A 16,889-nucleotide genomic window follows, 5' to 3' on the forward strand; every position below is an offset into this window, starting at 1 on the left:
CCATCGTGTGCAATGTACACATCCAGGAAACACATTGTTAGTAGCTGTGGTCCTTTCCATGTAAGCTTTTAATCTTTTAGTCATATTTCATTATTGGTGAGTTACTATTCCCAAAGTCCTCAGGCAAGCATACCAAGCCAAGAAATAGAACTTGGTGGACAGCATTTGCAATGGTACTGTTAACTGTGAGAGCACCAGCTTCTTTGAAGAAGAAACAAACAGAAACAACAACCAGCAAGGCAGTCTATTTGAATATTTGATATTCTCCCCTTATTTCCAGCTGCCACAGTTGCAGATGTTTTAATTTCAGAGTATTTGGGTGTCCTGTGGAAAACTGATTTTAGCATAAAAAAAAAGAAACTAAAATGTAGAATGAGAAAAAATATGTTTTTATAAGAGTTAGTTTCAGTACATTCCTTTTACAGTTCGTAACATCCTTCACAGTCATCTCACATTGCCCCTAGTTATGTGCAGGAAGAATCTTGAATGACCAAATCTATAAAGCAGCCAAATGATATGGGAATTGAGCAAGAGGATTTTTTATTTTTTTTTTTAATCTGCCTGAAGTTGATAAACATTTCAGTTTAGGACATGGGACCCCCTGTTTTTCTTGTGTTAATATAAATCAACATTTACAGATTGGGCTGGTTTCGGCTGGGATAGAGTTAATTTTCTTTCTAGTAGCTGGTATAGTGCTGTGTTTTGGGTTCAGTATGAGAAGAATGTTGATAACACACTGATGTTTTCAGTTGTTGCTCAGTAGTGTTTAGACTAAGTGAAAGATTTTTCAGCTTCTGATGCCCAGCCAGCAAGAAGGCTGGAGGGGCACAAGAAGTTGGGAGGGGACACAGCCGGGACAGCTGACCCAAACTGGCCACAGTGGTATTGCATACCATGGGATGTCATGCTCAGTATAGAAACTGGGGGGAGTTGGCTGGGGGGATCACTGCTCGGGAACTGACTGGGCATCAGCCAGCAAGTGGTGAGCAACTGCATTGTGCATCACTTGTTTTGTATATTCCAATCCTTTTATTATTACTATTGTAATTTTATTATTGTTATTATTATCATCATTATTAGTTTTTTCCTTTCTGTTCTATAAAACTTCTTATCTCAGTCAGGGGGACGTGAGTGAGTGGCTGCATGGTGCTTAGTTGCTGGCTGGGGTTAAACCATGACACAGATGAATTAAAATAGAAGAGCTTGTCACACCTGCAACCCCTAACTTTGAGGAAGATGAAATATAAAACTTTGTAGTAAAGAGTGTTCGACAGCATAAACCAAAATCATATTAAGCCAAATGGAATAAATTGTTTCCACAAAAATGTATGCACCAGATTTATGATAGTAAAAAGTGAAAACAGGATCTTCTTTCATCATTCAAATGGTAAAAATGAGCCTGTTTTAGGAACAAATACACATGAAGTATTTTACAGAGAACAAAAAAGCATCAAGATGCATTACAAAAAAACATTAAATGATTACAGAAAGGCAGTAATCTGCATAGTATTTTTTGGAGCTAGCTATTATTGCTTGCATTCAAATCCTGGCAATACCAATATTCTCCAGTTTGATTGGTGACCAGTCTGAACTTATCCTACTTGCTTTTAGGAACAAAGACAACAGAATGGCTACCTCCATTCATCTATTATTGTATAAATAGCTGTCACAGCTTCCAGGATGTCTGTTTCTATGTTATCTGGTGAAAGAAAAAAATAGAATGGCAACAAACCAAACACAGTGAAAAATGTTCGTTGTATTTGGCCCAAACCAGCTGCTGTTTGCAGATAAAATCTGGTTTGAACAGAAACAGGTGAATTTTGGAAATTGAGGAACAATGGATAGAGTGGATGTAGCATTTACAAGTATGTTAAAGATATGTGTCGCATTCAGACTTGCCTGTTATGGTGATTTAGTTCATATGTCAAGGCACATATTTATCTCTGCTCAGATACTGTAGAGGCTTGGGTAACAGCTTGTCCTATCCTTGTTTATTTGTTAATTTATAACATCTCAGTTCCCAGCACAAGCCAAAGCAGGCTTGGACCCTTCTTTGTTCTGCCTTGTTCTTTCTTTTTTTCCCCCTTTCTTTACACTGTTGTGCTCCCAGCTCCGACAATGGAGTTGTAGATTGACCTTCTTGCCCCTCTTGCCCTGACTTGTCTTCAAATGCTTCCTTTGATGCGTTTAGACTGAAAATGCCAAATCTCTGTTTCCCAGCAAGGGCTCATCATTTTTGCAGCATTGCTCTGCTGGTAGGTTAAGAGGAACATTAGTAGTTCCTCTGCAACAGTTTAAAAGATGTTAGGCTAATCGTTATTTGGAAACAAAGATATCTCATCGTATTGAGAATAGAGGACTTCTGCAGGAATGGAAGATTTTTAAATGCTTTAATGGCAAGGGGTCATATTATTTTGCTACTAAGGCGGTATGTTTTAATTGGCTGTGTTTACAATGTGGTTTTTCTTAAAAATGCATTTCTTCAAGATTCCCTCAATCATCGCTTATCTCACATCCACAAATATCCATGCTTCCTGTGTATAATATGTACATTTGCTCTGTTTCAAACATACTCACACTCAAAGTTTATTTCACATGGGACATCAAGAAAACAAAGTCACATTAGTCTGACTTTTTTTTCTGCGTTGAAGTTTCATTAAAATAAGTTCATACTAAGTTCAGCTCTCTAGTCTTACCCTTCAGTGTAAATTTGTTTCTGTTATTTATTATAACATGAGTTTAGATGTTATTTTGAGTTCATAACATTCTAACCTTTTTTGAGTTACCTTGCCTATTGGAAAAGCATGCCACACATTGTTAGGAAAATCTTTGCAAACTTCACAACATATCTTGAGCATGCACAAAGTACATCAAACTTAACATATATTTAATTTTAAAGTAGTAATACAGTAAAAAATTTCATCCTTTGCTTAAATTCTATGACAAGACCTGTGTTAGGAGCTTTCTGTGTCTCAACAATTGCATGGAAGAGCATAGTTTTTAAGCTAATTCAGGCTTATGGAATCTTTAAGTGGGTCAGTTTTATCTAGTATGTTTTAAAATATTTTGACAATTTGAGACCTTACATATTAGTAAGATTCTAAGTTGTCTTAGGAAGTGTGAGAGGTCATTGGTTCATTTCTCTGACATAACCTGGACGCAAATTATGTCTTTTTGTAGTTTACTTTCTAATTTATATGACACAACTCCACCATCCATACTAGTGATTAGACTCATTTCTTGCTATACCATGCAAGTCCAATACCTTCACTGGAACCACGGATCTAAAGAAATCTTTAGCCAAAAAACTCAGTGACGTAACTTAGAGGAGGGTTTGTAATTTTTAACTTTTAAATATTTTTTTTAATGTTGGGTAGGAGTCATTTGGGCAAGCCACACATCCAGCAGAGGAAAAAAAAACTTTCAACAATGCAATAATATTGTGTAGTGTTTATTAATCCATTGTCTAACTGGTTTTGTTTAAGTTTTGGGTTGTTTCTTTCTGTTAAGGAAAACATAACAATTCTGACAGCAGTTCGGAAAAAGACATTTAGTAATGATTTTTCACACTAGAATAGGATTTGAGAAGGTCAACTAGCAGTATGATCTGAGAACAGTAAGTCAGTTTGCAATACCCAGGAATACCTAATTTATTTTTTCTAATGAAGTGGTGAATATTTCTATAATAAAGAGTTGGGAAGAAAAGAAAAAAAAATCGTATTTAGGGCCAAATTTTAGTATGATAGTACAGAATGACTACAGAGATATCCATGTTGCTGTGGGGTAGCATGAGGGCAGAGGATCCAACTAGAGAGTACATTTTTCAGAACCTGTTTTGAATCTCAGTAAGGTAGATAGGAAATGGTTCAGTAATCTACAGGCAGTGTTTCTCAGCACTTTGTGACATGACTGGAAAATTTAAATACAGCTGAAAAAATCTTTTATGACTCTGAATGGACTGAAGCTTTCCTTGGTCAACATCAATTCCTTTCACAAAGCTTATCTTGTAAGCTTTTGAACGATGATGAGAAAGCAGTAATTGTGGCACAAACTGTGACAAATAGGGGACGTGAAATGGAGTCTTACTCCTTGTGTAGGCTACTCTCGGGCTGAGCCACAGTGAAGTAGGAAGAACAGCTTCCATGGAAGGACTGATCTCGCCAAAAGCAGATCTTTCCATCTGAGCTAGTCAGCTTAGGCTTCTCTTAATAGACATGTCTAGATGAAGTCTTGTCTCCGCCTGCAGTAGATGCCTGTGATAGCTCAGTGGATTAGTACCTTAAAGTGGTGTCTGCTTCTCTCCCTTGCCTACAGAAAGAGTTAAGTAAGGCCAGCCCAGAAGCAGATGTCCAAGTGCCTGTTTGGGTATTTCTGTGGAGGGACGTAGTGGGTGAGGCTTTTATTCTAGCACTGTAAATACTGGCCAGCACAACAGAGCTGGTGAGGAGATGGGGCAAGAAATCTGCACCTGAACATGGTTGATGGAGATTACTTCCTTCTGGAGAAACAGTGGATGGGGACTGTTGGAATGAACTGGGACTCTGAGTTACAGTTTTTCTGGTCCTGGGGTCATCAAAGCCTACATTCTAACCCTTTGTTGCCGCAGATTTCGATTTTCGTGGTCCTAGACTATGTCCACATAAGAAAATACTGCACCCCAGTCAAAGAGAGAGCTCTTTTTTAGGCAGCTAGGATCAGAACTTTCATATCACACAATTCCTAATGTACATGATAGGATAAATAGAGAAATATAACTATTATTGAAACTATAATTAAATAAAGTGCAGAAAGAAAAAGACATTAAAATACCCCAAAACGCATATATCTTATAATGATCAACGCCCAAATGGAAAAGAACAAGTCTGACAAACTCTTCTGTAGTCAAATAGCTGTGCAGAGATCTGCATAATACCAAGACTACATTCTGATGTCCTTGTATTGTGTTGAGATACATCAATATGTGTCAGTTAATGACTGAGCCATTGGTAAGAAGTGTATGTATAGATATATGTATCTATATATATGTATAGATAGTTTTCCTTTTGAAGAATTCAGATTAACATCTGGTGCAAAGGAATTGACCTAAATTTCTGTATCGTATCAACAGTAGTCTAAAAATATTTCCAAAAAATTAAAAAAAAAAAAAAAAAAAAAAAAGCCAGGGTATTGAAGTTTCTATTAAATGTGGGGGTTTTCTTTTTTTTTTTTTTTTTCCCCTTACTTTATAATCCATTCACAGATTATCTGTGAAACTTTAATCTTACAAGTCTTCAAGCTGTGGGAGTTTTTTCCCGTTGTGATGTCAGAACTGATCAGATCTGATTGTTACAAAGATCCCACCAAGGAGTTCAGCACTAATTGTTAGAAGATGTCCATGCTTAAAAAAATTAGGCCAGTGATTGTAACCATGCTGTTAATTTCATGTATTGTTCAGAGCATGTTTCAATTGTGGGAATCAGGTGTACTTTCTTGATTAAAAATGCATTAAGGAGCTGTAGTTTTTCTCGGTGTTGCAGAATCTTCTGAGCTGTAAGTGAAACCATTAAGAGCAGGAAGGGTTAATTGCATGGGAAGCCTCATATTGAAATACTTCTCATATACAAAATATATGTCATGCTAGAAAATATTCTATTGTCAATCCAAATAGAACACAAACTAAAATGAGATAATTGGGAAGGTGCCCATAAAGTCAGCCTGAATATATTATCACAAGTATATGTGAGATAATATTTGTTTTAAAAAGATTCTATGGCACTGTAAACTCAGTCTCATTAGAGACTGCATTTAAAAGGCTTATAAAGTTACTCATTAATGTTATCTTGTTGTATCTCCACAGCTTTTTCATTAAAGAAAATTCAGCAGAAAGCATTTTCTCCTGATAGCAGGAACCAATTTGCAATAAATGTTCTGGAAACCACTAGGGAAGCCATTACTGAGGTCTAATAAAAACAGACAAGCGTAACTTGTTCTATATTTTTGTTTCAATCACATACAGATGAGACCCCGCTCTCCACACCAACCGCAAGAGACAGCCTTGACAAACTTTCTCTAACTGGGCATGGGCAACCACTACCTCCGGGTTTTCCATCTCCTTTTCTATTCCCTGATGGATTGTCCTCCATAGAGACCCTTCTGACTAACATCCAGGTAGGCCTTTCTGTAGATCAGCTTAAAGGGATGGAGAGGAGCCAGTTGCAGATTTGTCTAAATTAATATAACCATTCTAGCTTAATCAGTTCATAAGATTATTTGGATCAACTAATTTACTGAAACTTTCTAGTAATTTAGGTTTTAAAGGAACCACAGCAAACAAGTGAATTTAGAAGCTGTCAGATACAGTGCATAAAAATACAGATTGTATATTAAATCACAGCAGAGGAGTCGATGAAAATTACATTGGTGTGTTTAACAACATTTGTCTTAAATGCTCTTTTTATTACAGGCTAATGAAATGTATCTTACTGTTTAACTTTATCTCATTTACTAAGCAGAGAAACACTTCTTTAATAAATAGTTTTAAGTTGCTGGAGTGCCAAGGTAGAAATGATATTTAAAGCTATTTGAAATGTGTCTCCCATAAAAGCATTCACAAAAAGCACTTCTTTTATAAATAAGCTCATTTCACTTATAGTACTGTCTTCAAAGAATAGACTTCAAAGGGTACTACCAAATTTTCTGCAGATTTCCTATTGAGTAGTCACGATGTCTACTGGGTGTACAATACAGCCTGATTCACATATTATTTAAGGTATACACTAGCATGCAGCTTGGAGCCAAGATGTTAGTGTTTCATATTAGAATGAAGAATTTTTTTGTCCACAAATTCAGCAATCGTGTGTTCCCCAGATGCAACTTTTGCAACAATATGGTTGTATGTTGCATGCAGAAGCAAAATGATAGTGCAGGAAATAATGCAGCCATATTGTACTCATTCCAGGTAAGCCTCATCTGTGCAGCTGCTAACTTCTAATGTATTTGTCACAATATTTTTCCCTGCTCATTCCTGCAAATATATAAAATCAATTTCAGCAAAGGCTATGACAGAGTAGGGCCAAATCCTGCTCACTTGACTTTCTTAAGCAATCTCATTAAAGTTTATGGCACTTCAGAGTTGGTTTATGAAAAGTATATGATCTATTCATTGGTGATGTTTTGAGATCCAATAATGAAAAAATACTGCTACTTAAGTATTGCTATATCTGCCTGGTCTGAAAGAACGTATTTGTGATTGTTTTTTGTGGTTCTGAGACTTAGGATCTTAAATATTTAAATCATAAGCGAAAGTAATTCTACAACAGCTAGCATTCTTCTAACAGATCTGCTGCAATCTATAAAGAATGTATTTTTTTCTAAAGGAAGGAATACAGTTAGCAAAGTATGTAATGTTTTAGCTGTGCATGCATGTACAGGAAAGTTCTTAGTAATTTTTTTGACAAATGTGTGCACTCAATGTCTCTAGACAGCAACTTAATGAGCAAAGCATTCAGCATCAACAGGTTAGCTAATCTTGTGATTGAATATGAGAGTGCTGCACTACTTCAGGATAAATGACCAGGATTAATTTGCCAAGAATGCATTCAGTTTTGTTTTACAGAAAATGTGAACATGAAATTCAGTCATTGGGTTTGTGGTTTTTTGTTGTTTTTTTTTTTTTAAAAAAAACCCTAGCCTTACCTGGAGTGAAGAGCTAAAATAAAAGGCAACATTGTAAAGAAACCAGAGACTTCTTTATGCCTTCTCTCATTGTGCTTTTGTACTTACTGCTCCTTACCTTGAGGTTCCACATCACGGCAAATCATCTCTCAGGGTAGACAGGTGGGACATAAGTCCTTCCGGATTTTTTCACTATGTCCCCATGTCACATTACCTGGTTTCCACAGATCTCTGGGAATCCTTTCATATACCATCAAGGCATTCCCCCACCCCCCGTCCCCCTAGATTTAACCTCTATCAGGACAACATCAGAAAACCACTTCATAAAAAGAAAAAAAAAAAAAAAAAAAAAAAGACTCTATGAGCCTATTACAAGCACAGTGCCATTTAAAATGGTTTCCATATTTAGCAGTTACTGCAATAAGAGGGGGCTACTCCAGGCCCACAATGAGTTAGATACTGTGATACTGACACTTTCAGAACTGAGTTTTAGCTATTAGACTACAAGTTTGAACTCATTAATGGGATTTGTGGAAAGAGGAAATTCCGTACAGTGGTGCCTGCTTGCAATATCATTTGTGACTTTGCTAAGAAATGCATAAGCGCTGCCTAAAACCCATGGTGCGTTTAGTACTTGAGTCAGAAGGACTCTTTGTCACTGTGTAAATTCCTCTTTGCTCTCCTTTGATCCAGATGAATTTTGCATCCTTTTCAGTACAGAAGTGTGGATTCAAAGGAGAGGTGGAGCAGTAAGATCCCTCACCATTCTCTTGTTGCAGCTATGCTAGCAATGGAGCAGATCTAACACTCTGGACAAGATGATCTGGCCTACAGTGCATTCCCTGCCTCCAGTACTAAGGTGCTTTTGAAACAGAAAATTGCAGAAAGGCTAGCCAAAGGCTAGATGAGTGGGTTTGGTAAACGCTGTTCTTTTTTCCCCAGGGTTATGAATGATGAAAATACGGATGTGTCCTTTCACAGAAAGGGTATATGTCTGCTTTTGAAATGCAAGCGTACATCTTCTTTTTGTCAGGAGACTGGAGTGCATGCACGACCTGCCACATGGTGGTGGTGGAGGTTCCTATATTTTAGGGATATGATGGTCACATGAATACGTAGGCAAGCAGCCTCTGGCTACACCAATGTGCATGGACGTGATGGTACATATCTGTGCTGTGATCCCCTTGTGTATATTCGGTTGTCTCAGGTACAGTGTCTGGAAGACCTGCGTAATATAGACCATGGGTGCCTCCAGAAGAGGTTGTAGAGCCTGTCCTGGTTAAAATAGAACAGCATTAGTGTACTGTGTGGCCACTAGGAGCTCTAATTTTGACCTTTGTCAGGGTAAGGAGGATCCTAAACCTTGCCATGGGGACAGTGCTTTTGGGTATGTGAGCAGAAATTCCGAAACACTTTTGATATTTGAAAGCAAAATGTGCTCAAAGTCTTGCAGGTGCTGAAGGGTTTAGGTGATTGAACTCGGTGCCTAACTCGACTTAATTCCTTAGACTCAGTCTAAGTCTGAGTCATTCTTTAAAACTGGCCTCTAAACAGAAGTGAGTCTGTGTCTTCCATCCATACTGAGGTTTAATGGCTAGCCTCTAATCACTCATTCATAATTTTAGGCAAAAGTTAGACAAGCCTGTTTGCTACCACTGTCAGCAGGGGCTGCTAGTTAGGTTTGTATATCATATATATGGTTTTCTTACTTCTCTGTAAATACTTATTGAAACAAAAATACAATGTTTAATTATTTGTACATTTAAAGAGGAGATAATAACAATATACAGTACCCAGAACAACCGATGTTTATTTCTTGCTGGGGACTGCTGAAATGCAAATAATAAACTGTAACAAAATATAATTAAACAAATACACGTAGAAAATAAATGAGACTGGGGACATATTTTCTTATTCAGATGTATATCTGCACATCTAAAAGGAAGAGAAAATAAATTTCCCCAGAGAGCTTAAATTAAGTGATATGTCTGTTCCTTTCCAATGTATATTTGTTGATTTCTTCCAGATTAAATGCTGGAAGTCTTATGTGCAGCTGCAGGGAGGATGAAGGGTGATGGAAGGTGGGTCACAGCAAAATGCTGTGTGGGTACTAGTGAGAAAGCTAAAGATGTTTCCATACCCCTTGCTTAAGCTCACCTTTTTGAGTCATGGCCCAGTTATGCCAAAGCATGTTACAGCCACAGCCTTTCATGATACTGCAATATTCTTGGGTAATAGTAGTGTTCTTTTAAGCTTTTAGAGTCTGAATCTTTACTGTCCCTGAGCTGAATTTCCATTAATATCTAAGGGATGAATTAGTTGCACCCTGATAGCTATATTTTTCTATCAAGACTGTACTGTCTTGACACACTCTTGTTGCTAAGTATTTTTAAAGAGATACGTAAAGTAAGTTGCAAGTATCCCATTGATATTAATAAAAGAAATGCATGATTACAAACTAAATTCCCCTATGAAAACAAAGCAAACTACTGGCTTTATTGCTGTGAGTCTCCTGCACTGTTACCATCTATGACTAAATACACAAGAGAAAAATATTGCAAACAGTGGGTAAAGTAAAAATCACAGTTTTACTTCATGTTACTTTATTTATCTTCTGATAAAATTCAAGAGAATTATTTTATTTTTTACAGAAAGTATTAATGGAAAAAGGTCATTTATGCTTGTGCTATATGCCTTTACCTGTGGTGGAGATATTCGGTCTGCGATATTACAAAAATGTCTTGGTGGAGTCATCTGTAGAGATAGTCAAGCTGTGTTATCTTACCTTGCTTATGTTACTAAGTCAGTAGTCACTTACAAATAGCAAATATTCAAAATTAACCTGTGAAGTGAGGTTAACTAAAAATGTATATATTGGGGGTTTTTTGCAAGCCTTTTGCTAGATAGTTTTATTGATGAGAGCATACAAATTACCTATAATTTCCTGACTAAAAGAGAAACAATGTTATTTGAAAGTGTTTTCACCATGAATAGCTACTATTGCAAAAGGAAGCCCCTGAGCTACAAATCTCTGGAAGCGGGGAGGTTTGACAAGGAAAGCTTTGCTGTGTGTGTGCCTTGTTCTAGTTTTCCTTTTTCACTCAGTGTGGGCGATTGTTGGAAGCAGGATATGGTCTAGATAGACTACTGAACTAGCTAGTAAGGCCATTTGATGTCATATATAACTGTGTAGCTAACTACATTATGTTAGACAGAACACACTGTAGATGTAGCTAGAAAGAGATAGAGCTCCTATATACCTTCCTTTCCACCCCTTTCAAAATAGAAAATACATTATTTGCATTTTTGAAAAATAATGATGGGTAATACTGACTTTAAACCTGAGTTGAGATTTGATATGTGTTTAATTTCTATAGGATCAGTAGACTGCCCTAACGTGATGGTATTTTTGAATACGTCTGAGAATAGGAAGAAACATCAACCATATATCAACTTAACTTTTTATTTGGGACATTTCTGAAGTATTTATTGGTGGAAAATATTAAAACAAGTGCATTAAAGTAAACAAACCAAATCTGAATGACCTATAAATCTCCAGGGGAAAAATGTCCATTTTTGACATTACGTTGAAATAAAAAAAATTTATTAACAGTGACACAGAGGGGATGAATGGCATGCCATGTTTAAAGCCTGGCTCCAGATAGAGCCATACTGTATTAAAAACAAATCTGGAACCTGAGCATGTTTGCTACAATTATCATTATCCAGCCTCCATAACATCTGACCTTCCCTAAAGGGAAATATTTTCTTTTTGTTAATGTCCTGTGTTGCACTGCATTTCCCATTGTCATTGGCAGCATATTGATTTAATATCAGGTTAGAGGATTAGCCATAGCAAATACAAGTTGGACATACTGTATTTTGTATAATCTTTTACAGCTGATCCACTGGGAGAATTAATAGAATTTCATGCAACTCTGAAATTGCTATTCCTGTTCCAAGGGGCACTGATGATTTTTAGATGCTGTACTTTTTAGTTGTTTTTCTCACCCCCTTCTGCATTGAATACAGGGAGATATTGAACGTTTCCAGTATTTTTGCATTAGAGCTGTCATTGGCAGCAACAGCACTTTTGCATATGCATCAGTTTGGCTCTAGTGCAGATTTTTCTTCACATTGGACGCCTACTGATGTGCACTGATTTAACTTCTAAAAATGAAACTTAATTTTGTGTAGCTTATAAGTAGTCCCTAGTGGGTCTTGGCTCCAAAAAGCTAATATTTTTCAGACATAATCAGCAGCAATAGGTAATGTATTACCATTAGCTACGTTAGCAGCAAGTATAAAAAAAGGAAAGGTTGGGGGAGGGAGTGTGGTGTAGAAATTCAATAGAAAATGTAATACACTTTTAGCAGCTTCGTACTTTGCAGCAATTCTTAATATAAAACTACACACATCAGTGTTACACTCTAGCATTATTCTCCATGTTTATTCATAATGATTGTTTCATATTTAAAGAACACCAAAATATTGTGTTTTGTCAGCCAAGGACAATAATAGTTTAATAGTAATTTATTTTAAACTGCTACTGATAATACAACCAATCAACACATTAAGTGGTGCCAACATTGGCATCTTGCTAAATAATCTCTAGGCTTTGCACTGAGAGTACATCTTTCAAAGATAAGTCAACAAGAGCAATCAGAGCAGAAAATTAGAATTTGGTATCTTAGAATTAAAATACAGCTAAACTAAAGTTTTAATTGGGGTGATCTAAAAGGGCACTTGATGTAATGATCTCTTTCATTTGTTACTAATTGTTTGTTCCTGATGAAGAAGAAACATGTACATGAATGTAGTTGAATTGAGTAAAGATGGCAGTTGCTTTAGCAGCTCGATTTTATTGTTAAACAAGATGGATTGTAAGAATTCGGGAGGAGGGTGTTTGCAGCTTTAAACCTACTTGACAATACACTTTTCATCAACAAATACTTTTCATGTAATTTCACTTGATCTGGTTTATTAGTGATTTGGATGAATCACATATGCCAGTAGGTGATGAATTGGACGAGATTAAAATTTTCTAGAGTTTAAGCGCAAGTCAGAAGCAGGTACTTATAAACAACTCCTACTTCAGTTTCTTACTATTTCAAATGCATCCCATATAGAAAACATAGTTTCTGGTGGTTGTAAATATAGGAGAATATGGCGGGGAAAGGGAACAGTATTCAGGTGGATATTAACTTTTAAAAAATAGACTGGAAAGGCTTTACAAATGTTTCAAATTGTATTTTACTTTGCATATGTCTGTAGAGCTTTATATTTAGCATTACGTGGTTTTCTTCGGTAGTCCTCCAGGTTTAACATTCAACACAAAATATCTTTGTGTTTTACCTATTTTAGAATAGCATTGGTTCTTTTAAAGAAAACTGCTAAAACTGTAAACATATTTGTAAGCACATTTGTTGTGTTGCCATTGTTATATTGTATTTTCAAATGTGGTTCTATACTTATGTATTGTATATCATTTTGGTGACCATCTGGGCTTTACAGTCAAAAGGTGTTGAGTTCTTTCAGTTCCTGTGGACTTTAATAGACTGAAGTGTAATAGAGCTGCAAAGCATTAAGCTCTGAATGAGGCAACACTTGAGGCAACAATTTAGTTAAGAATGAGGATTAGGAGTACTGAAAATAACAGGCTCTGAAAACAGACTTAAAAGAGGAGTTTGAAGGACACAAGTTTCAAAGCAGGCATTGACATTGGGAAGACTAGTGGGATAAATGTGCAGACTGACACTCATGAAAGAAATACTGTTTCCATTTCTCAAGTATCATCATGCTGGCTTCTTTTTCTATTCCTTTTGGGAGATATTTCAAACAATTTTAGTGAAAAAAACATGCAACCCAGAATCCAATTTAAGAAGCGTGCCTGAGGGGTGAGGAAGCTTACTTGGGAGTTGGGGGACATGATTTCTTGTCTGTAATGTGGTTGTTCTGAACCCAGGTCTTGAGTGTGAACATTTTATCTGTTAGCTGAATGCTTTCCAAGCCGAGCTATTGGGGAGTACTCTTCAATGTCTCTTGTTGGCATTGTTTTGCTTTATATCAGTAATTAAATCTCTGTTGGGTCAAATTATCTCTATAGTTAAGTTGTCAGGAGACTTGCCTAGGATACAGAAAAGTTAGGTTCATATCCATGGAGGTTCATATATGCATATCCATGCTTAATTATCTACTTTATTATGATAGCTTTAAGGGGAGAGATTCAGGTGTAAGACCTAAGAGCCTGATGTCCAGGCTTCTGGAAAATGGAAATCTTCCTCTTCCCATGTTCGTTTATTTCAGTTCGTTTCTCCTCCTCTTTTTCATACCCTGTCTCAGTGTGCTAACTATCTAGGTATTAGCTGTGCTGGGACCTTCCTGTGTCCTTGCAAAAAAGAAGGAATTGTGAAGTTGAAATTCTGGAGAGAAGTTTAGAATAGGTTGAATCATAATCTCCTGATGCAATAACAACAAAAAAAGGTAGAGTTTATTTCAACCATACCAGGTCAAGAAATTGAGAGATGATTGTATTTTGTTCTCTGCCGTGAGGTAACAATTGTACGAGGTCAGGGAACAGACTCTTTAAAACAGAGGTATCTTCCTGCTTTGTGACTGTCCTCTGCTTAACATCCCAATAACCCTGTCTTCCTTGGAAACTCTGTGAAATATGAAAATATTTGAAAGTAATAATAATTAACAACAATAAGGAGCAAAATGGCAAGCCTTTAAAAAAGCCTTTCTCCCTTTGGTAATTTCCATTGGCTTGAGTTGTACTAGAGACTGAATTTGCCATACTGTGGATGATGTGATTGTGAGACTGCCAGTTCTTTTTAACAAGACAGCTTTTTGTTTAGGTCACAGGCAAGTGCCTGTTGTAGGCTTTTCTCTTTTATATCTTACAAAGAATAAAACTATCCTTATAACTTTTTCACATTATTTATACACACAGTCAAAGGTGAGTTTGCGTTTTCTGGGAAAATTTAACTCCCGGCTTTTTATGGATTTTTGCCCACCTGTTAAAATTAACTCCAGTAAAAATTTGCTGTTGATAATTGGGAGGCTTTGACCCAGCAACAGGATTATTTCATTTGTAAAATCTCACATGGATAATCAAGGAAAAATAGCAGAAGTTATTTATTATGTCAGGTGTTCTAACATTTTTCAAACCTTATCCAACTTTATCTTTGAACAGGGTCTACTAAAGGTTGCTATAGACAATGCCAGAGCTCAAGAGAAACAGGTCCAACTGGAAAAGACAGAGCTGAAGATGGAGCTCTTCAGGGAACGAGAACTGAGGGAAACACTTGAAAAACAGTTGGCTGTGGAGCAGAAGAACAGAGGTATCTTAATTAAGCAGACATAAACACCTTGTAATTTATTTCCTTAGGAAACCTAATTTTTTGTCAAACACCTGTGTTTGATCAAAACTTTTCCCTTTTACCTCATGTTATGTCCAGGCTGACTGCAATGCAGGAGGTTTTACAATCTGCCTGTTTCTGCATAGGATCTTCATGAGATTTAGAACTTCCTTTTTCCCAACGTTTGTCTTGAACATTACTCATTACATCGGTAATATACAACACAATTATGAATGTCATAGGTGCTGTTATGGACTTTGGCAGGCTGTGATCATTATGAAAAAGGATAGCTACTTAATACAAAGACAATTTGTATAAAATTTAAGAATCTGCAAGGCCGTAGGAACTCTTGTCTCTGTTCTTATGTGCTAGGATCATATATTGCATATTTAAGCAAACCATATGTAATAAATATAAAGATAATGGTAATATATAAGCCCTTTATCCTGCATAGTAGATCAAACAGGTGTTTGTAGAAGGAACAGTTAAGGTTCTTCTTGATAAGGCAGTAGCATTAGTAGCATTTCAAACATTAACATCAGTCCACTGTAAAGCATACACATGTTAAAGATTTTTAAATAATTTCATTGATAGTAAAGGTAAAGCAGTTTACAGTGATTTGCATTAACTATTTGCATTACGAGCACGTCCCCATCTTTATGGGTCTGTTTTTCTGTATATGTATGTCTTGCCCTTTAATAGTGTCTAATTACTTTGCAAGGGACAGTTAACCTCTGGGGCCCACTTGCTGTTTAACACAGACCATGACAAGTCAGATATGTATTTTTGCAGGGCTACAGTTATAACTCTCTTCTTGTCCAGTTTAATTTTCTAAGAACCAGCTAAGTAGGGAATCCTGAGAACACTTGGATTCACAAGCAGTATCATTATACCTTTAACTAACATGCTAGCAGTAAGTACACAATATAATCCCGTTTCATGCCTTGACCCATTAAAGGGTAGGACTGTCACATCATTAATTTCCCTTTTTTAACTTTTGAGAATGCATTTTTAAAGTCAATTACTATTAACAATTATCACAGCTGTGCAATGAATCATGCCTTTGTTCACAACTGCCCTATTTCACTCAGTACAATTCACTACTTACACTTTAAAAATAGTTTTGTAAAAGAGCTTCGTTATTCTTCACATCCTTCTACCTCTGTGTGTCACAACTGCTCAAATATATATTCCCTTTTAGAGTTAGGCAGTCGCATGCACAATAGAAAAGGCTGGGGGGGGACCCAACTGACCTTACTTGAGTTTTGCCATCTAAAAGTTAAGCACCTCATTTAAGTTAATATAAGTTCCCTTTCTCGTCAATAAAGAGAGAGATTTGTATATCCTGTTCTCAGTCAGGTAGGTGGGGTCAATTACACCATGAAGACTTCTTTCTCTTCCCATCTCTAGAGGGAATAGAGTTGACTAGGCTGGACTAGGCACTTATGCTTTCAGCAGTTAAAATTATGCAAAATGAATTTCGCTCAAAGCTGTATGTCAGGAAAGAGCATGGAATAGTCCCTTATTTTGGTACTGAAATAATTGACAGTGTTATTTTCAGCATCATGCATTACCTGTTTTTTTATATGTGTCCCTCTAATGATGATACTGCACTTGTAAAAGAATCAGACCAAAGAGGAATGGATTTGAACACTTAATGGTGGTACACAATGGTCTGTACAAAAGAAAGAAAAGTAATGGATTATTCTTTAAAATGAACAGATCCAAGTAGGAGAGAAAAAATAAGGCTAGATTGTAATTATTGTGAGAATTTATCTTTCAATTAAAGGTAGAAAAATGCATAGGAGGCTTTAGCTACTATTAGTTTTCCAGACAGCAAGTGTCATGTCTTAAAGAAAGTTTCACATGTCTCAA

At 36.4% G+C, this 16,889-nt stretch overlaps 1 protein-coding gene across 3 annotated transcripts in view; it reads left to right on the forward strand.

Moving 5' to 3' along the window:
- Nucleotides 1-16,889, forward strand: part of DACH1 (dachshund family transcription factor 1) — a 366,571-nt gene that overhangs the window by 312,392 nt on the left and 37,290 nt on the right. For all 3 annotated transcript variants that reach the window (XM_049815997.1, XM_049815999.1, XM_049815998.1), the window contains 2 exons: nt 5,996-6,147; nt 14,849-14,996. In XM_049815997.1, coding sequence (XP_049671954.1) covers nt 5,996-6,147; nt 14,849-14,996 — 300 coding nt within the window. The remainder of the gene's footprint in view (nt 1-5,995; nt 6,148-14,848; nt 14,997-16,889) is intronic.

This window comes from Accipiter gentilis, chromosome 13 (assembly GCF_929443795.1).
Source record: "Accipiter gentilis chromosome 13, bAccGen1.1, whole genome shotgun sequence".
NCBI classification, from domain to species: Eukaryota; Metazoa; Chordata; class Aves; order Accipitriformes; family Accipitridae; genus Astur; species Astur gentilis.